The following is a 22,773-nucleotide window of genomic DNA, read 5'->3' on the forward strand; positions in this document are numbered from 1 at the left end:
GAATGAAATCAGTAGTAAGATTAATACTAGATATGGATGACAGAGAGAAAAATGCTTGTTAGGTACCTGACACATGTGAATGACTGTTCCAAAAGGTACCCCAATAAATTGTAACAATTTTTAAATAAATAATAATTACACACTAAAACTGGATACCACGCTCCACATCACATAGTGGAAATTTCACTTGCCAGCTTAAAAGATGGTTTTTTTTCTGTCTTCCTAGGAAAGCCTTCCCTGGTGACTTTCCTTTCTGTCTATGTCTTAGCACTCCAGGAGAGCTCATCACAGAACCACAGGTCATGTATAAGTTAAATGATGTTTCTTAACTATACAACAAGACACAGAGAAATACACAAACTTTGTGCTCTCATCTCAAATGCTAAATATGCTATGTCAGCACACAAACCTGACAATTTTCTGTATTTCTCCTGCCTTTCTTGAACTCCACACACATTTCAAGAAGCTCATGAGCATGAAATCATCAGCAGATTAATAGAAAATTTACATAAGTATTTACAGATTAAACACAGTGTTGCTTCCCAGTTATTATTTGCTCTGAGATACTCAAGACAATACTTCTTCACAGCCATGACTGGAATGCAAAATGAGAAAAAGCAGTTTAGTAAATCAAAAATAATGTGTAAGAAATGGATCAGGACACAGCATTGATTTTAAAAATCAGAATCTGGGATGGAGAAAATGATTTAGAACTCAAATATTCAGTTTACATCCTCATGAACAATGATTGGTTGGGTATAGGACTGATTGGTATTTATTAGATGTTGAAACAAGGTACACAGATCTCATGTTCTCTCTAGATCTTGCTGAACCTTTAAATATCAACCTTTAATTTGTAAACCAGCACTGATTCTGTGATGAACTAGATAATTTTAGATATAGCAAAACCAAGTAGATTTCTATGTTTGACATGTTTATTGAATTTCAAAACAATGGAAGCAAAGGCTTTGTTTGGATAATCTGTGTGACTGCGAAGTGTAGCATAGTCCCCAATATGCTTGTGTTTTTGAGCCTCAATTGCTCTAAATGTGGACAGACTCGTTCTGAATTGGATTTTACAATACAATTCCCAATGTGTCCACATGGATTGGAGTGTTGTGAGTCCTTCCTAAACCATTTCTGCATGTTTCACTGTTGACCATCTGACACAATACACTGACATCATTTATAATTGTATTCACACAATCATTATCTTAGGACATTCCAAGAAACAAATTTGAGCAAAAGACTTTTCTCCCTGGGGCTTTCAATTTTGAAGCCATAGTGATTTCATGGACCCTGGGACTGAACTGTTCATATATTTATTTACCTATCCATCCTTAAACTATGGTCTGTGGACATCAGTTGCACCCCTGAGAGAAAGGTGTTGAAAATTCCTCCAGGAATCAGGATCAATGTGGGAAAACAAGGAAACAAGAACATACAACTAGAGTCTCTGTGACCAGAGAAATAAAAGCAGGTCAAAAACTATAGGTGCTCATCTGATGTGTGGATGGCAGTTGAGATTCCACGTTGCCCAGGTTTAAGGCAGGACAAGTATGTGTGCTTTGATTTTCCATGTCTTGTTACTGATCATCCCCCTTCTCCTGGCCAGTTTCATGCATCCTAGGTATCCTAGGTGCTATTGGAGAATGAAGTTGAAAGAAGATAAAGAACTGGACTTGGGGGCAAATTGTGTCTTCTTCCTTCAACCAACCTCTGAAGCAATAGGCAGAGAGCATTGGAACAAATATCTGAACGAATTGTAAGTGCTTTTAAAATCTTCCATGTAAATATCCTGACACGTATTTCGTGAGGTATTTGATGAGGATCACAGCAATACTTTGAGTCTGTTATCCTGTTCTCACAGCCTGTATAACAAGAGTGAACTTTCAATACTTTACAGACACGTTGCTTTTTTTTCTACTTTTAATACTTTTCAGGTGTTTTTATTCCTGTTAGGCACCTTATTTAAAGATGTAGGCTGACTGAAAAACATAACTCACAGTGACCGAAAAAAATATATAATCCTCCTAATCATAGTTTCCATTATACCATAGCCAGTGATGTATGACTGAAAGCAACCCCATATATTTCAACAAGTTTTATCCTAAGTACTTTGCAGTAACTACTATACATTCTGCTGTATCTCCTAGTGCATGTAGTGTTTGAGTCAGTAGTGTTTGTGCTACACATGGCTCTTGAGAGCTTCCACATAGATACAAAGACACTCTCTCCAGTTCCTTGCATGTGGTCACACTATGGTTTCTGAAGATGTATTGAGAATGGAAGTAACAGATCAGGTTACTAGGAACTATGTTCCTGTTGCTCCATACTTACTTGTATAGGTGTACAAAGACTAGCTTTTATATATAACCAAGGTGAGTTCTTCACAGTCTTGCACTTTAAAGAATATATTGGGATTCTTTGAAAAGGGAGGCTATCACTCATACTGTTTACAGTTTAGATCCCTGTTTGTTTGCCTGAGTGGCAGTCGTGTCATGTGATAGGTGGCAACACTTGAGAACAGACAGAGAAGCTACTTACTAATTCAATTTTGCAATTATTTAATAGCCATACATCTTCTCCCTTTATGTATGATTTATCTACTTACTGACTTAAGGCGTATTTACCCCTTTCATTTCTCTTTCAGTAATTTTGCTATGCATTGATGAAGGTTTTAGAAATATAGGATTTATACAAAATTTCTGAATTTCTCAGTTGTTTCAAACACAGAACATTGGACAACTAGGCTACGCATACAGCTTAAATAATTAATGTTTTCCAACATTTGTTGTAGGATACAGTGATTGAAAGCACAAGTCGTAAATCTGAATTTCTTTTTCTGTTACTGAAATTCTCAAAGATACGTGCTCTGTATACGTAAAGAAAATTCTAATAGAGACTATTTTTATTTTTAAAAAAACCAGAGAAACAAATTTAAATGGAAACTGTATTTAATTCGGAGTGGATCATTCCAAATGATATAGTAAGTTTGATGTATTTTGGTCAGATAGGACTTAACATTGAAGACACATGAATTACTTTTTTCTCATAAACAATGCTACAATATGCTATGATTTTACACCAATTGATGTGTTGCCTGTTTTATTTAAAAATTAACATTTTCACACAGTTTTGTATTCTATTTTATAAACATAAATTATGGCATTTACAAAGCTACTAGAATTTCTGAAGTTCCTGGTTCTCAGTAGGGAGCTAAAGTTATGTCAGTGTTACCAGAGAGTTGATCAAAATAATGTTTTTGAGACATTATTTGGTAATGTCTTGGCTGTTCTGCACTCATTTCATAGAAAATGATGTCTTCAATCTAACAGTAATCTGACTGCATCTGCCTCCCTGAGTGCTGCCATTACAAGGCATGTACCACCACATCTAGCTAAAGATATCTTCTAGAAGAAAAATTATGTTACAAGGATATGCTCAGTGTGAGTACGTCACATGTGTGTGTAAACAAAAAATAGGTGAATCATAATTAGGTGGTGGCTTGTGATCATATTCTCTGATTTCAGTACCTGACACAAGTGTGTACCTGTGCATTTGAGTCAGAATAGTATAGAACAATGTATAAATTTTAAAAGCCATCGATTGTATTATCATATTGTGACCTAAAATTTATTGTCCACACAAACATGTGCATACATACATTTTTATCAATTATTTATTAGATGTAAGAATTTGTATGACACAAAATATACAAAACAATTTTATTTTTCTAGTAGTCAAATTGGAAGAAAAAACACAGAAGATGCAGATGGATATGTGGTGATTTGTTAAATATATTGCCACTAATTATAAATAAATTTAAGTACAGGAGGCAAATGTAGCCCATGATAAGGATGACTGTGCACTCATAATTCTTCTGCCTTAGCTAGTTCCATTCATTTCATGATAAAACCTAAGATATCTAACAATCACATATATTTTTATATTGCTCCATAATTTCAAATTAAAGATTTCTTTAGAAATTCTCTTTGGTCAAACTTATGCTCGTGTATTTACCTTCTGAGACACCATCCAAAAACAAAACAAGACATGGAAATAGTCTCTGTGGAAGATTTCAACATCACATATTATATATAGGAGACACACTCTCAGGAGTGTTTAAAGCTTTTGTAATTTCCAGCTTCTTATGTCATTATAACCTCACAACACAGGACATCTGTTTCAATCTTTGGAGGTGGGAGGAGGAAATACTGTTCAATAAAGGATATTCCTTGTGTTCATTACAAATGATATCTCTGCCCATAATAAACACTGTATCCTTTTACAGCACAACACCAGAAAGCCAGAAATTTGCTTTTGCATTGGCTTTTTCCATGGATGAAGTCAACAGGAACCCTGTTCTTTTAGCAAATATGTCTCTGTTTGACTACGTTGGATTTGGTTGTAAGACACTGCCGCAATTTACCAGTCATATGCGTATGGCCGTAAACAATATTCTACCTAATTATGACTGTACAAGAAATCCACGGTGTGCACTGATACTTACAGGAACAAGCTGGCAAACAACGGCAACAATACAGACATGCATGGACCTGTTCGTAAGTAACCAGGTGAGAGTTTTTGGAGTGGGATTTTAGATATCATGTCACTTTTGGTAGAATTCAGAGATTCTAAGACTTTAAGGAAGAGAGTAACGTCATGATTATATCAATCTATCTGTTCAAGGGCCTTAGTATTTAGAGACATGATAGGTCGTCCCCATTCCTTCTTTGAAATAGAGATGAGGGAAGACATAAGAGCTAATTGGTTTCTCTAGAACTCCCTGAAGAGAAATGTGTTTACAAGTTCTTGTATATTCATGGTGCCTCATGCTGCTACCTGTGTCCTAGGTCTTTCTGCTTACATTTGGGCCTTTCCATCCTGTCCTAAGTGATCATGAACAATATCCTCTTCTATATCAGATGGGCCCTAAGGACATATCTCTGGCCCTGGCCATGGTCTCCTTCCTACTTTATTTCAGATGGAACTGGATTGGGCTAGTCGTCTTAGACAATGATCAGGGCATACAATTTCTCTCATATTTGAGGAGAGAGATGGAAATAAACACAGTCTGCTTTGCCTTTGTGAACATGATCCCAGTCAACACGGAGTTATACATGTCAAGAGCAGAAGTGTATTACAACCAAATCATGACATCTTCCACAAATGTTGTCATCGTTTATGGTGACATAGAGTATACACTAGCTTTGAGTGTAAGAAGGTGGGAATCTCTAGGTATAAAGAGAATATGGATCACAACCTCACAGTGGGATGACACTATAAGTAAGAGGGACTACACACTGGACTCATTTCATGGGACTCTTAGTTTTGAACACCATCATCCGGATATTTCAGGTTTCAAAAATTTTGTCCAGACATTGAGCCCTATCAAATACTCTGACAAATATCTGGCAAGCCTGGAGTGGATGGACTTTAACTGTGAAGCCTTGGCATCTAACTGTAACACAATGAAGAACTGCTCATCCAATGCCACATTACAGTGGCTAATGGAACACACTTTTGACATGGCCTTTAGTGGTAGCAGTTATGATATATACAATGCTGTATATGTCTTAGCCCATGCCATTCATGAGTGTTTATTTCCAGATTTGGTTCTTCATGAAATACCCATATTGAACAACTACAATCTTCTTTGCCTTAAGGTACTGTTTCTTCTATTTGATAATGTTTGGTGTCATCAAAGACATACTTTTATAAGGTTCTCACAGGTGCCATCTGAGTGCAGTAGAAATGAAATATAAAGCTTTGCAGGGTGAAAGAGGGAGAAAGGGGTAATGGGAAGATACAAGTGAGGAGATCACAATTGTGATATAATCCAAATAAATAATTTAAATATAAAAGAAAGGAAATAGCAGTAAAAATGCAAAATGTAAAGGCACTAGTGTGGTAGGGAATGTTGTTTATGGGGCCTATTGACTTTGATCCAGAGAACCTTAATATCATCACACTGGTTCAAAACTGGAAGTATAATCAGTGTTTGCAAATTAATCCTTTCCATGATGAGTGGATAATCTCTTGGTCATAAATTGTCAAATATATTGTAATAACTGTATGCATGGTTTTCCCAAGCTTTTAAAATTGATTCAGCACACACTGTACATACTAGGATCCTTATTGTGTTTATGAGAGTAAATACCTAGGAAACAGTGCTGGAATTCAATTCTGTACATACATGTTTGTTCCTATGTGAGAAATTATACTTATCACTTCATAGATGTGTATGTTTTTCCTGTTGCTGTGAATATCTTTGTATATTTGTGTTGCTGTTGCTGTGTATAGATGTTTCTATTCCATATACCTAACTTTCCAATTATCTGTGGAATTGAATATAAATTTTTGTATGTAACAATATCTTTCTGTATGTGTGTTTGTGTCTGTATTTATCTTTCTCTGTGTATTTGTCAGTGAAAGTGTTGTGAGTTGACTGAGTGTGTAATTTTGTGTTTTGGTCAATGTGCTTTCATGTATGCATATCTGTGTTGCTGTGTGTGCATGTGTGTGTGTGTGTGTGTGTGTGTGTGTGTGTGTGTGTGTGACTTTATGTATGTCTGGCTTTATATCTTCCTTTCTGTGTATCTTGGATGCGACTGTAAATTTATCTGTCGGTCAGTGTCACTCTATGTGGTTGTTTTGATCTATTTTTCTCCTGAGTGCTTGTCAGGGCATTTGTGTGAGTGCCTATGAATGTGTTTTGTATTCTTCTACATCTGTATGTTTCTCTACCCATGTGTGCTTCTATGTTTATAAGTTTGGGGGCATGTATGTGTATTTTTGTATAAATAATTATGTTCCTGCTTTGAGTGTATTGTGTGTATGTTCTGTAAGATTAAGGAACCTCTCTGTGTAGTAGTGTGTGTGCCTGTGTGTGTGTGTGTGTGTTAGTGTTTGTCTGTGTGTCAGTGTTTATGTGTGTGTGTGTTCATACTGCATGTCTCATTTGATTATGCAAGTATGTCTCTGTGTTTTATAGTATATTCTTGAGAGCTGTAAAATTCTAGGAACCTTTTGGTAATTTTTAAATTTAACTAGTTTATTATTCTCTTTATATCCTGAGGGTAGGCTCTTCTCTCAGATCCTCCTGGTCACACTTTACATCCATCCCCACTAACCTACTCCTCAGAAAAGAGGATCCCTCTTACCAACTCACCCAAGGTCATCAAGTTGCATCAGGGCTGAGCTTTTCCACTTCCCTGTGGCCAGGTGAGGCATCTCCATCAGGTTGTAGTGATCTTAGAGATGGCAATTGAGTCCTAATCTGAGACATCCTGCTCTCTTTTTATCATGGGGCACACCTGAAGTCTGAGCTGCCTACTGCCTTGATCTGCATAGGAGACCTAGGCCCAGCCTATGCATGATCCTCAGTGTTTGTTTGAATCTCCACAAGGCCCTCTGGGCCCTGGTTAGCTAGCTATTTTGGCCTACTTGTGGATCTCTGTTACTCTCAGATACTTCTTTCCTCCCAACTTTTCCACTAGACATCATACACTGCACCCTGTGTTTGGCTGTGACTCTCAGCATCTGCTTCCATCTACTTCTGGGTGTAGGGTCTCAGTGAACAGCTTTTCTAGGCTCCCATGTGCAAGCATAGCGGAATGTCATTAATAGTGTTAGGATCTGGCTTTCTTCCATGGGGTGGGTCTCCTGTAATGCAGGCATTTTTTGGACAACTCCTCAATCTCACCGCTATCTATATCCTTGGATTTCCCATAGGCAGGGTAAATATTGAGCTGAAGTTTTATTGGGTTGGTTGGTGTTCCCTTCCCTCCACAAAGAGTCCTCTCTAGTCTCCATGACCCTTGCTACTAGAAGTTTCACCTAGACTCACTCCCATATCCTCCCAGAAGGCCTCCATGTCTTAGGCCTCCAGATTGTCACAGAGATGTTAATTTTATTTATCCAGTTGCCTAAATTGAATTTTTGCTGCTGGAAATCTTCATTAAATTTGCCTTTAAGATAAAGTCAGATTACACTGTCTGGATTCAAGAAAAGAATTGTGCATTACAGTATGATATTGCTGTTTCAGCTTTATGACATTCTGAGGAATATCCACTTCACAAACCCAGTTGGTGACAGAGTAAATATGAACCACAGAGAAAAGCTGCAGGAGGATTGTGACATTTTCTATATTTCCAATTTGCAACAAGGTCTTGAAATTAAAGTGAAGATTGGAAGTTTCAGCCCATATGTTCCACACGGTCAACAGCTCCATTTATCCCCAGAGATGATGGAGTGGGCCACAGGAGGTACAAAGGTAGGTTTGGACTTATTGTACTGATTTACCTGACTCACCATTAAACACTCGCCATGTGTGCACATTCTAAATTAGTGATATAAAATAGACTGTCAGGCAAGGAATCAAAGGTTGTCCTATTATACTATGTCTCTTATTTTTGCTTTTTGAAGTGCTATATTTATTAGTTCTTTGAACATTCCATTTCCACACAGTTGTATTTATCATATCAGAGGTCTTTCTGGTTTCTAATAGGACTACAACATTGTCTATTACTACTGTTTAATATTACTTGCTCTAAAATGAGCAATAGTTTTTTGGTTCCAGTTTTATTACAACACAGTGATTTTTCCATTTCTATTGGACCTCTGGCACAGATGTCAAAGTTATTGAGGTTATTGTAAGGATTTAGTAAGAAAAATTATATATAATTTTATTATGTAATACTGTTTAATTATTTTTACATTGAGCTTCTAAAGTCTAAATGTTTATATATATATGAATTAAATTTTTCATGAACCATGTTAGATATTTTAAGATTTAAAAACTTGGTTTTTATTAAATTAATTTTTCTTTAACTGTATTATGAACGGTTTATCTGTACAAATGTCTATGAAATATTGACACATGTAATGCATATGGATGCCATGAAATGGTTCGAGTCCCTGGAAACTTAAAACGGATTTTTGACCAAAAATGGGTTTTCATAGTCTAAATTGGGTCTGCTTCATGAGCAGTAATTATTACTGAAAATATTCCAACTCCCCAGTCCTGAGTGATACACTGGAGAAGATATTTTTCATAAGAATAATTTTATTTAATGCCCTGAATTATGGTATGGTTATTGGTATAACCAATAATAGGATTTCATTTTTAATTCTCTATATGAAGAGGATTGATAGTAATACAAATGTGGCTTTAACAAAAGAAATTTCACTTGCTATATGCTGTGTATATTATTCGTATGAATTCTGATGTGGGTGGTGTTATGGTATTTACTTCAAATTACCCATCTCAAGGTTCATTAAATTTTAAAAGATTTAACTTCAGGAATATCTTCAATTTTGATATCAAGTGATATGTCATATTGCTCAGAAAATATAAAACTTATAGTAAATTATTCTTTTCAGTGTAATGAGAAAAGACTATCTAAGGGGAAAATAGGTGAATTTAAGGTGTAGCTACTGAAATAAATATCAATTCTGTAGTAAGAAATGAAAACTCATATTTGTTATAACCACATCTAAATAGAATATTACATATGCAACCACTGGAAGAGTATACAGAAGTAATGCTCTGATCCCATATATATATATATATATATATATATATATATATATATATATATATATCATAATGCAGAAAAAATAAACATAAATATGAAGATATGGAAGGAAAGAACATAACTCCAATATTATAGACTTAAATGAAAGAATGTTCAATGGCATATTAAAAAACCAATTAAAATATTATAAGAGGATCCAAGATGGCAGCAAAGATAATATATTCTGTCTGATAAGAGAGACTGAATCAAGGGACTTGGTGGAAAGATTCATAACAGGAGCTGGAGTACCCTGCGTTAGAGGGGTCCACACTGTCTGAAAGATGGGTGGGTCTGCCCGCAGACCACATAAAATGGTGCACAAAGACATCACTCTTTCCTGTGGGCATGTGCCCAGGCTCCAGGGACTGGATGTCTGTATAAGAGCTGGATGTACATTTTACATCTCAGACTGTGTCAGGGAGTAAACAGTGAGTTGCAGGGCACTAGAGTCTGGTTCTTCAGGCTCAACTCAAATTCCAGCCTTTAGAGCACAGGAAAATATGACCTCAGATCCCCTTGCTAATCCATAGAAATACCCAAGGCACAGGTATGCACTGGCCTTGTCTCCAAAGCCACACACACTCAGCCCAGCCCTGTGCATTGCCACACAATCTCAAACTGAATTTTGTGTTATAGGACATAGAAAGAGAATTTAGAGAAGAAAGCAGAACCTGTAGAGATAAGCAGCCCCAACACAATACAACACAAGGAAGTAAGAATCTGAGGTGTAGAAGATACAATGGAATAATTTGATGAAACCATCAAAGAAAATGCTTAAAAATTACTGAAATAAAACATCCAAGAAATCAAGGAGAGCACTAAAAGATGAAACCTAAGAAGAATAGCGTTTGAGGAAAGAAAAGATGCCAGGATCCAAACCCAGGATAGTATTTGCAACAAAATAATAGAAGAAAACTTCTTTGAAGAAGGAGATGCTTATAAGCATACAAGAGACTTATACTTTACCATGTAGTGTAGACTATAAAATACAATCATGTTGCCATATAATAATCAAAACACAAAATGCACAGAACAAAGAAAAAACATTAAAAGCACCAAGAGAAAAAGGCCTAGTAACTTGCAATTGCAAACATACCAGAATCACATATGAATTTTCAGCAGAGGCCATGAAAGCCAGAGGGGCCTGGGCAGAGGTCTAGCAACCCTAATAGCCTAGAGATGCCAATCCAGATTACTATACCCAATAAAATGTTCAGTAACCATAGATGAGGAAAATTAGATATTGCATGAAAAAATAACTTGAAACAGTACCTATCAAATAATCCAGCCCTATAGGAGATGATAAGAGGAAAACTCCACACCAAAGAGCCTAAAGAAAACACAGGAAATAGATTACCTCACTTTAGCAAAACAAAACCAGATAAACACACTACCACAAATAACATCAAAATAAAAGGACCTAAAATCCACCGGTCATAAAAAATATTTTTTCTTTATTATTATTATCAATTTATTCAGATTACATCTAAATTTTTATCCCGTTGCTTGTCCCTTCCTGTTCCACCCTTCTGTCCTCTTCATCCTATTCACATCCCTATGTCTTGGACAGAAGGGGAAATCTGCCACCACCATGTGGTCACAGCCTATCATGTCTCATCTTCGTAGCCTTCCTATTCTTTCTCTGAGTGCTACAGGCCTCTCCATTAAGGGGAAGTGGTCAAATATGGGGCACCAGAGTTCATGTCAGAATCAGTCTCTGATCTCCATATGTCTGTGGATGTCCTGTCCCTTGCCTAGATCAGAGTAGGGGTTCAATATTTACTGTATCTGTTGTCTTTGGTTGGTGCAGTAGCTTGAAAAGACCTCCTGGTTACAGACATGCCCATCAAGATGTTCTTCTTGTAGGTTACTAGGTCCCTCTGGAAAATTCTATTTCTCTATTCTCCTGTACTACTTTGACCTAGAGTCCTAATAGGAGGTCCCACATCCATACAAATCTCTTGGTCAGTGAAGACATTCAGGGGACATCCCTGTAGGGGTAGTGTCCAATTATATGTGAGTATATACCATGTGAGTCTTTCTGAGTCTGCATTAACTCACTCAATATGAGCATTTCTAGTTCCATCCATTTGTCCACAAATTTCAGGATTTCTTTTCTTTTAAAAGCTGAGTACTATTTTATAGTGTAAATGTATCACAGTTTCTTTATCCATTCTTTGACTGAGGGACATTTAGGTTGTTTTCAGGTTCTGGCCATTATGAATAAGGCTGCTATGAACATGGCTGAGTGTATGTCCTTGTTGTGTGGAGGAGCACATTATGGGTGTATTCCAAAGAGTGGAATCGCTGGGTATTGAGGTAGGCCTTTTCTAAGTCTTCTGAGAAAGCACCAGATTGATTTCCAAAGTTGTGGAACAAGTTTGCAATCCCACCAGCAATGAAGGAGTGTCCCCCCTTCTCCACATCCTTATCAGCATATGATGTCACTTTAGCTTTAGAACTTGGCCATTCGGATGGGTGTAAGATGAAATCTCAGGGTAATTTTGATTTGAATTTCTCTGATGGCTATAGATGTTGAGCATTTCTTTAAGGGTTTCAGCATTTCTTAGCCAGTCCATATTCCTCTGTTGAGATTTGTTTCATTCTGAACCCCATTTCTTAATTGGGTTATTTGGTTTGGTGGTATTTATTTTCTTGAGCTCTTTATTTATTTTTGGATATTGAACCTTTGTCAGATGTAGGATGGGTGAACATTTTTTCCCAGTCTGTATGCTGTCACTTTGTTCTGTTGACAGTGTATGTTGCCTTAAAGATGCTTCTCAGCCTCATGAAGTCCAATTTGTTGAATGTTGACCTTAAGGCCTGGGCTGTTAGAGTTCTGTTCAGGAAGTGTTTCCCATGCCAGTGCGTCTCAGGCTCTTTCCTGTTTTTTCTTCTAACAGATTTAGTGACTTTGGTTTTATATTGAGGTCTTTAATGCACTTGGACTTGATTTTTGTGCACGGTGAAAATATGGGTCTGCTGCAGTTTTTCTAATGTAGACATCCAGTTAGACCTGCACCACTTTCTGAAGATGCTATCTTTTTTCCATTGAATAAATTTGGCATTTTTGTCAAAAACCAAGTGTCCATATGTGTGTAGAGTTTTTTCGAGGTCTTTCATTTGATTCCATTGATCAACCACCCTATTGCTATACCATGACCATGCTGTTTTAATTCCTGTTGTTGTCTAGTACAGCTTGAGATCGGGTGTGGAGTTTCCTCTAATGAGTCTTTTATTGTACAGGATTGTCTTAGTTATTCTGGGATTTTGGTTTTCCACATGAAACACTGAGACACAGTTAAAAATGTTTAATGTTCTTGGTCAATGGAGAGAGTTAATGAAACCACATCTGTCACTCCATCTTACACCCATCACAATGGCTAAAATAAAAAAAAATCTCAAGTGACAGTAAATGCTGTCAAAGATTTGGGGAAAAGGGAACACTCTTCCATTAGTGGGGGAAGGGTAAACTTGTACAACCACTAAAGAAATCAATCTGGTTCTTTCTCTGAAAATTGAGAATAGTGATAATTAAAGATGCTGATATGCCACTCCTGGGCATATATATAAAAGATGCTCAACCATACAACAAATACATTTGCTCAACTATTTGTAAAAGAACCAGAATCTGGAAACAAACGAAGGCCTTTCAACCAAAGAATGTAAAAAGAAACTCAGGTACATTTACACATTGGAATTCTACTCAGTTTTTAAAAACAAGGAAATCTGCAAAATTGCGGGCAAATATATGGAACTAAAAATGTTCATCCAAAGTGAGGTAACAGAGGCGTATAAATTCATTCATGGTATCCATTCACTTATAAGAAGATATCAGCTCAAAATTGATGTCCTATGACAGGCTTCACCCAGTGGTGGATAAGCACAGATGCTGGCACTTTGCCACTGGACAACTGGTGGAGTACAGAGAGTGGTATTGAAGAATGAGTGATAGAACAGCTCATTCTCCACAGTTGTGTGTACAGCAGACTCTGCCTCTGATATGAATTATATTTCCCCATGTTTCATCACTTCCCCTTGTTGGGAGGCCCTTGGGCACACAGAAAAGGGGAAGAAGGTATAAGGATGAGACCTGGTATGCTGTGGGCATATGGTGGGGAAGGAAATTTCCTGTTGTCAGAGGTCTAGAGGTCTAGGGGAGACTAAAATGGTGGGTTAAAGAGCATGGGAATGTGAAGATACAAGTGAATAGTAACATTCAGGATGTAATTTGAATAAATGATCTCAAATTTAGAAAAACCATATTTAATGTTTTTTGTAACTGGGCATTAAATACAACTCCTAATTGTATGAGTGCTCATAACTGAGCTTCATCCTACATTATGTATACATTTTAACTACATCAGTACCACTGGTGAGATATATATCTTTGAGTCATGAACTCCTTGGGCATCAGTTTATTTTTAATTAGATTTGGGCAAGATAACATGCTATATTGAATCCTCTTCAGGTAGCCATGAGATAAACTTTAAATTATGTAGTGGAAAAAATAATTATAAGAGGGTTACCAAAGAATCAAGAAGACAAATCACCTCTGGGAGCACACAATGGGATCTTGAAAACTTGGATACAATAAAACACTGAGTGAAGAGTTGAAACAAGAATGCATTGAAGATACAAAATATTGTTAAATAATCAAACTGAACTATGTAAGGGAACAACAAAATAAATCAAATAAAATCGTGAGTATTCTCACCAAGAGAATATTTCAACTTGAAGATTGGATGCAAAGACTTGAAAACAAGACATATGAGTTAGAATGATCAAAGTATGATGATGATAAAACAATAACGAAGAATGAAATTCAGAGGAAAGAAAGGGCATATGATGAGCAGGTCAAATTTACAACCCAGGGGCACAATAGGAGAAAAAGACAAACTGAAGACATCTACATTATATTCAGTAAAATTTCGCTTTAAATTTCTTAAATAAAACATGATCTGTGGCTATACAGAGAGACCCTTTATTTAAGTACTAACTAAATTCTCAACAACACAAATTAACTAACTTTGTTTTTGGTTTGTCTGCTTCTTCTTTGTTTTGTTTGATTTTCTAGATAGGGTTTCTCTGTGCAGCCTTGGCATTCCAGGCCTCATTTCATAGATCAAGCTTGTCTTAGAATCACAGCAATTGCTGTGTTCTGCCTCCTACAGTGCTAGGATTAAAGGCATACACCACCACAAAAAAATGAGCCAAGAATTAATATATATTACTTACATTTCTTTGTACCAAGAAGAAGATATGGAATGCTGCTAAACAGAATCCCCATTCATAAAATAGCAGCACATGAAGAATTGCAGATTCTACTAGGGAGGCTCTTAAAGGTGGAGAGTAACAACAATGTGTGTCAAAAAATTAGACACATAACTGCCAAGGCTAGTTACTATACACAGTATATTGATATCTCTTAATAGAAGGAAACAGAACAAGGTTCAATAATGAACACAATTACAGAAATTCTATGTTCTGAAAAAGCAGTACAAATGATATTTTATGGATTCTTTCATAATTATAAGTAAAATGAACAAGTTTCCAATGCTACATAAAGGCAACCCTAGAAAGGCAGAAAGGAAAACATCGGTTAGAAAGGAATCAATATTGCAGTAACAACATGCAGACATAAAAACAAGTAATTATAAATAGTAATTGAATTGTAGTAGTCATATTTTCTAATTGAAACACAAAGGTAATAAGAATTGTTTATGAGAAAGAAACGTTTTTTGCCTCCATGGAAAAGTAAAAAACTCATTCCCATACATGAAAAGAGCTGTTCTATAAGTATAGTAGAAATGCATTGTAATGAAGTGTAATAGAAAATATTGAAAAATAATCTATAATATGGATATGCATGGAATAATTCTTGACTAAATATGTACTAAAAAACACAGCAACAAAAGAGAAAGATCACTGTCTTAGCATAACATGACTTCATTCCAGGAATGAAAGCATGGCTCAACATACATAGATCAATTCGGGTTGATCCATCATATAATTCAACTCAATTATAGAATCACATTTTTATCAAAAACAAAGAACAAAGGATTCAAACTGGGAAGGCAAAAATGGATCAATTGTCCATGCAGTACCCAATTTCAATGTTCATTGTCATACAAATGATCTTCAAGTTCAATATTTTATTTTAACTGAACATTTTTTCATGAACTCATTGCCAGCCTTGTCTACCAACTAATTTCAGGAGAGTCAAAGCTACACAAAGAAACCTTGTCTCAAAAAACAAAACAAAACAAAATTTAAATTTAAATTAAACAATCTTTATTCAACAATTCCCTGTATTTCCAGCCCCTGTTCAGCCTGTTCACCTCAGGAAATACTCCAGCTCAATAAACAAAAGTTCAGTACTTTAAACCACAAATAAACCAGGATTTGCCCACTCACCTCTGTTTCTATTTACACACAGCTGTCAAAGTTCACACTGTCAACTTATTGGAGGTCATGTTTGTTATCTGAGATTCTAGGACAAATTTCTCTGATGCATGAGTCTTTTAGTCTTAGACTCCTAATCTGTTGCTGTGATAAAATACTGATCCTAAGCAAAGTAGGGAAAATGTTGATTTGTATCACAGAAATTACTGTTAAGGGAAGACAAGGGAGAAATCTGTGGATTGGAACTATACCTAGACCCTGAAAAAGCTCTGCATACTGGCTTGTTCTGTTAGATTTCTCAAAGATCCCTGTGTAGCAAGAGAACCTCTCACAGTGGGGTGGTCACTCATACATAAATTACCACTGAATGAAATGCATCAAAAATATAGGGACAGTCTAGTCTGATGGACATAATTACTCAAGTAATTTTCCCCTGTTGTTTTACTGTGCTTGGTGTCAACTTGACAATCATTAACTAGAAAAATGCAGCTGAAGTCTCTATAGTGCTTGCATACAGCACAGCATAAATTCTTGTTCCTACATTTCTAGGAGTTGGGAAGCAACTCAAATTTTCACCCATGTCTTTCCATATATTTCTATGCTTGACACTATACTATTTACTAAATGACATGTTCTCCTTCAGTTCATGTTTATTGAATAAGGTTATTCATAACTCAACAAACTAATATAATATATATGGAAGAAGTAGGTAAAAATCTGACATCAGCATGGGTCTAATAATTCTCAGATCTTGCCCTCTGTGTGTAGTGCTGACTGTGGTCCTGGATTCAGAAAATTCTGGAAAGAGGGAATGGCCACCTGCTGTTTTGAGTGCAACCCATGCCCAGAAAATGAAATTTCTAATGAGACAAGTGAGTGTTGGGGCTGTGTAGAAACCTTCATGTTTATCATCATCTCCTACCCACTTTGAGATACTTAACTTGTCAAAAAAAAAACAAGAGAACAAATAGCATATATAACTTTCCTATGTAGGTCTTTGTAGAAATACAAATATTAAGAATTTCTTGAACAACAGCAACGAATAAGCCCTTATGTGTTTATGGACACTGTGACTCATTTTCAATTGACAGAGGATAACACTTTCTCAAAGAAGGATTTTGATATTCAAACTTCAGTTTGCATGTATTTTATAGATTTTCTTAATGATTTATCTCTTATAAAACTCTATGTAGATTAGATTCTAATCATGGATCTTTAAAAATATTTATTTATTCCCTTTGCCTATATATGTGTTCCCTACATGATTTGTACACATTGCATAAGTACAGGATTCCATGAGGAATATAAGAGGGCCTCAGACAAAGTAGAACCTGTCATGTCACTTTTGAGTACAGAATATAAGTTCTCTGTCATATTAATATAGAGGGAAATACTTCTCTTATAATTATGAGAATCTAAGACTGAGATGTAATATACTTTGTAATATCCAAAGACCAATTTTTTAAAATGTCTGATGTTACATGATTCCAGGTATGGGAGGAATACATCTTCAGACATGATGTAGGAAATATGAGGATTCTTGTATTCAATATTTTACATACAGTATCCAATTAATAATGTAATAATGTTGTACTTAGAATAATTTATACAAAAAGAATTTAGTTCAAAACATTAAAATATTATTCTCACCTACAGAGAATGTATCAGTCAAATAATTATTTGTTTAGAGTTCACTAAATGCAAATAGCCAATGGATAATTTTGCAATATTATTCCTGTCATCCTATATAATTTAATGAAAGTTCTTTTTGTTTTCTGGGTTTTTTGTTTGTTTTTTAAGACTGGGTTTCTCTATGTTACCTTGGCCATCCTGGACCAGCTTTGTAGACCAGGATCACTTCGAATGCACAGTGATCCACCTGCATCTGCCTCCTGAGTTCTGAGATTAAAGATGTGTGCCAGAGGCACTAATGGCAATTGAGTTGACACAGAATATAAATCTCGTGACACTAACACTGACGAACGGAATTCATGCCCAGGATCCATGTAGAAGGTGTAGGTAACTAACTCCTACAAGATGTCTTTTTACCTACATGCACTCCAACATACAACATTCTCTAAAATAACCTACATGTAATGAAATATTTTAAATGTAAAAACAAGTAATAATAGAGGCTTTTTACATACTTATTAACCAATGTCACAAAATTTACTCAAAGTTATTTTTATCACTTTAATTAGGTTTATGTTTTGGGGGAAGGTAGATGCATGTAACAAGTGCAGACACAGGTGAGAGGCTACAAAACACATGCAGATAGAGTTACATGCAGTTTTGAAACACCTGACATAAGTACTGGAATTGGAACTCTGGTTTTCTGAGAAATATTTATATTCTCTTTACAGTTGAGCCAACTATCTAAGGTATATAAAAACATTCACTAATTCTATTTATCCATAAATACATTCCTCTAGATAAAAATAATGGAATGCCTTGAAGCACATCATTACTCTCTGCAATTATCCAATGACTAGGTGGAATTTCACACACATATATTACAGTTGCCATTCTGGATCTTGCGACTTATGAATGGAGTACTATAGGAAAGTATAAACTATCTTGGGTACCCCTATTAGAATCCTTGTATTCTTGCTCATATTGTTTATCCATATGTATTTCAACCTCAAGTCCACTCACAGAGCCTGGGTCTCAGTGTTTAAAAGAAGAGAGGAAGAATGGGCTGAATGATTCCAGACAAAATGGAATCAAGATGAAAGGTTTTAGTGGTCAGTAAGTTCAGAGTTTTCTACTTTCACTGTTGATCTTGGTGCTTCCCATTAACAGTTATCAGGGGTCCTGGTCTCAATTACCAGGTAAGCATACAAATGAGAAAATTGTTATTTAATATTTTTTTCAGTTTCCAACCATTAACATTATATTAATACGTCATTCAACTTTTACTCTCACATGCTACATCCTCTTTATAAGTACAAGAGAATTCAGATTCATGAGATTTCTTATTACTTCTACATTCACACACACACACACACACACACACACACACACACACACACACACAAACCACACACATAGTTTTCTCATTCCATTTATGTGAGGGTGTTTGGGCTAGTGAATTGCAACTCAAAAATTTACACATGTCTTGTCCTAATAGAAGACAGAGTCTCCCTCTGTCACAGAGGCAACAGTGATAAAACAAACAATGATCTCAGGAGAAAATGAATGTACAGAATTAGTGATTTTTAAAATACACTCAGGCACACCATTATTAATGAATTTACATCTCCTTAACCCAAGAGTCTAAGTCATTTCAATATAAAATGAGGAAGGATGTAAGAAAACTGTACATACAGAAAACATTATAAACGATATCAACAAACTTAATAAACACAGAAATGATTGCCTTTTCTTTAAAGAGAGTGAGTATGATCAAATAAAATCATTGCTGTGCAATAATTACATTAAATTACATAATCAGTATGTAAATGTGCATACAGTCATTCTCTAATGTCCCATTAATAAAATGCTGAAGCAGCACTAATAAAACATTCCTTGTTTTATCAGATGTGGATCAATGTGTGATGTGCCCAGAGGAACAGTATGCCAACCAAGAGCAGAACCACTGTATAGACAAAGCTGTGGTCTTTCTGAGCTATGAAGATCCATTAGGTATGGCTCTTGCCTTAATAGCCTTGTGCTTCACTGCATTCACTGCTGTGGTTCTTGGGGTCTTCATGAAGCACCATGACACTCCTATTGTAAAGGCCAATAACAAAACCCTCAGCTACCTCTTACTTATATCACTCATGTCCTGTTTCCTCTGCTCCTTGCTCTTCCTTGGGCGTCCAAACACACCCACCTGCATCCTGCAGCAGATCACATTTGGAATTGTATTCACTGTGGCTATTTCCACAGTTCTGGCAAAAACAATCACTGTAGTTCTGGCTTTCAAACTCACAGCACCCAGAAGAAGGATGAAGTATATCCTAATATCAGGGGTACCTAACTACATCATTCCCATCTGCTCCCTATTCCAAGTAATTCTGTGTGCAATCTGGCTAGGATCTTCTCCTCCATTTGTGGATATTGATGCACACTCTGAGCATGGCCATATCATCATTGTGTGCAACAAGGGCTCAGTGACTGCATTCTACTGTGTCCTGGGATACTTGGCCTGCCTGGCCATGGGAAGCTTCACTGTGGCTTTCCTGGCAAGAAACCTGCCTGACACCTTCAATGAAGCCAAGTACCTGACATTCAGCATGCTTGTGTTCTGCAGTGTCTGGGTCAGCTTCATCCCTGTATATCATAGCACCAAGGGCATGGTCATGGTTGCTGTGGAGATCTTCTCCATCTTAGCTTCCAGTGCAGGGATGCTTGGATGCATCTTTGTTCCTAAGTTCTACAGAATTTTGTTAAGACCTGAAAGAAATTCTATCCAAAAGATCAGGAAGAAATACTAGTCCTAAACTTATATAATATGAACTACAACTGACAAATAATGGTTTTGCACAACCACCAAAGAGCATTGCAGTGCAATTTCTATTTGTTTTTCGAATGACTGTCACAATTTTTTCTAATTGTGATGCTCGTCAGTATCATATCTACTAATGTTATCTACCTTTCCATTTAATCATGGGCTTAACAATTTTCCTTATATTTAGCTTTTGGGCATGTGTACATTGTGGAAATATTCTATTCTGCTCTAACATAAAAAATCACAACAAACTAAATGTATTCTAAAATAATAAGATGAATGAATGACTTTTATTAAAATTCAATAGTGAGAATAAAATACAAGGAGGTTTTAGAGAGTGAACTGTTGTCTACAGATGAAGTTGAAACAGTGTTCCCCTTACAGGGGGAAGGTAAAAATCCCCTAATAGTAATATATGAATTAAAGGAATATAACCTAGAAGAGAGAGTAATGTCTTAATTGACAAATAAAAAGGTACAATACACAGATTGATCACTTACTACTTAATAGTGTGCCTTACTGTTGTAGAGGACCTGATTCAATATCCAGTCCTGTCATGAGAAAATCATTATTCCAAACACCTGTAACAATACCTCCAAAAATAAAATCAAACTGGCACCCTCTTTTGGACAGCATGGTTATGTGAACTCATAGGTGTACACAACAATATACTAAGACACACACTTAAACCCACACATGTACATACATGCACACAAATCAAATTACATCATTTTTAGAGTAGTAATACATTACAAAAAACTTGATGAGATTTGTTTTTCACTTTTAAAATTGTATTTCTTTTTACGGATACAGTTATATTATTAAACATAAATAAACTACATACAGCAATGAGTAACACAGAACAATCAGGACTTATAAAAAATGTTACATCCATACGGTGTGGCTACTTGTATTTGGCAATCTTGAAGAAATCATCTTTCTTATATTGATGTATCTAAAATTCTGAATGCAAATTAATATCTTCCATATCGCCTCTGTACCAACTTAAAGCATCTATGTAAACTGAAAAACATCTTAACCCCTAAACAACTAAGATTAATTGGTAGACTAAACTATCTCGTCTCAACCCCATCAGAGACTTGAGGAGGAATAAAACATAATGATTTACGTGAACCAGAAGTGTAGCTTAGCAGCTTCCCAAATGAAAAAATGGCTGAGACAGTTTGCTTTCTCTATAACTCTATAACATTGGATAATCATCTTCAACCTGCTGGCCCAATATCCCTTACATATATATTTGTGAGTCAGGAACTGGTGAGGACTTGCTTGCCTCGTCTCGGCAGAATTTTGCCATCAACACTGCCTCCATCTAGACTTACCAGCTTTTGGGGAGAATTCTGTCTGTGGCAGAAATAAGGCCTTTTTCCCAGTGAGTGGTTTGTAGCATTTGAAGCCATCTCCATAAGGAGGTTATTTGGTGTTCATCATCTTCTTTGAAGTAGGCTGGGTGTTGCCAGTGTTTAACCTGTCTCATTGTCAAATAATCGTTAAAATAATAAAAATATCTTTAAAGGTCATATTCTGTGGGTCTCTGAGACTTTTGAAGACCTTACATAATGATTTCACCTTATATAACAATAGAATAATATCTATCTGTTTAACCTAGCATGTGTATACTTGTGATAAAAATAGACTTATAATTGACATGACCATGATTTGATCAACTATCAATTAGCATGTATCAATTATCCTTAAACAACCTTCAGTAGACTTTCAAGGAATTGGAATAATCCTTGTATTCTACTTCAGTTGGATGTGTACAATACATCATATTAGAGTAGAAATTATATATATATATATATATATATAATCTTTAAAGAAGAATCCTAAAGTTGAGTTCTATGCCAGTGTAGCGAACATAAACTTATTTGATAGATAGATATATATATATATATACAAAATTATGTACCAATTAATTAATAATAACCTTATTTTGATTAATAATTACATTTCTTTATTCATTCTTCAGTTGATGAACATCTAACTGTTTTCACATTCTGGCTGTTATGACTAAGTCTGCTGTGAACATAGTTGAGCAAATGTGCTTGTGGTATGGTAGAGCAGGTTTTGGGTATATTCCCAGGAGTGGTATGGCTCGGTCAATAGGTAGAATTATTTCCAACTTCCTGAGATAACACCAGATTGTCAGAATAGCTAAGAACAAAAATTAAAGTGGCTTCCCTTGCTAGTGAAGATTTGGAGAAATAGGAACACATTTACATTGCTGGTGGGAGTGCAAACTTGTACAATCATTTGGATATAAATATTGTGCTTTTTCAGAAAATTGGGAATAGTGCTACCTCAACAGCCAGA

General features: G+C 35.9%; 1 protein-coding gene across 1 annotated transcript in view; it reads left to right on the forward strand.

The window, feature by feature from the left end:
* Positions 1-20,472, forward strand: part of LOC311590922 (vomeronasal type-2 receptor 116-like) — a gene marked incomplete at its 5' end in the record, with an annotated part of 47,668 nt that extends 27,196 nt beyond the window's left edge. The window contains 6 exons of the mRNA XM_084770215.1: positions 2,801-2,883; positions 4,295-4,577; positions 4,857-5,669; positions 8,051-8,278; positions 16,735-16,858; positions 19,527-20,472. Of these exons, the coding sequence (XP_084626341.1) occupies positions 2,801-2,883; positions 4,295-4,577; positions 4,857-5,669; positions 8,051-8,278; positions 16,735-16,858; positions 19,527-20,425 (2,430 nt within the window). The 3' untranslated portion in view covers positions 20,426-20,472. The remainder of the gene's footprint in view (positions 1-2,800; positions 2,884-4,294; positions 4,578-4,856; positions 5,670-8,050; positions 8,279-16,734; positions 16,859-19,526) is intronic.
* Between the last annotated feature and the right edge of the window lie 2,301 nt (positions 20,473-22,773).

Source organism: Acomys minous (assembly GCF_964271855.1).
Source record: "Acomys minous genome assembly, chromosome: 20".
Classification (NCBI taxonomy): domain Eukaryota; kingdom Metazoa; phylum Chordata; class Mammalia; order Rodentia; family Muridae; genus Acomys; species Acomys minous.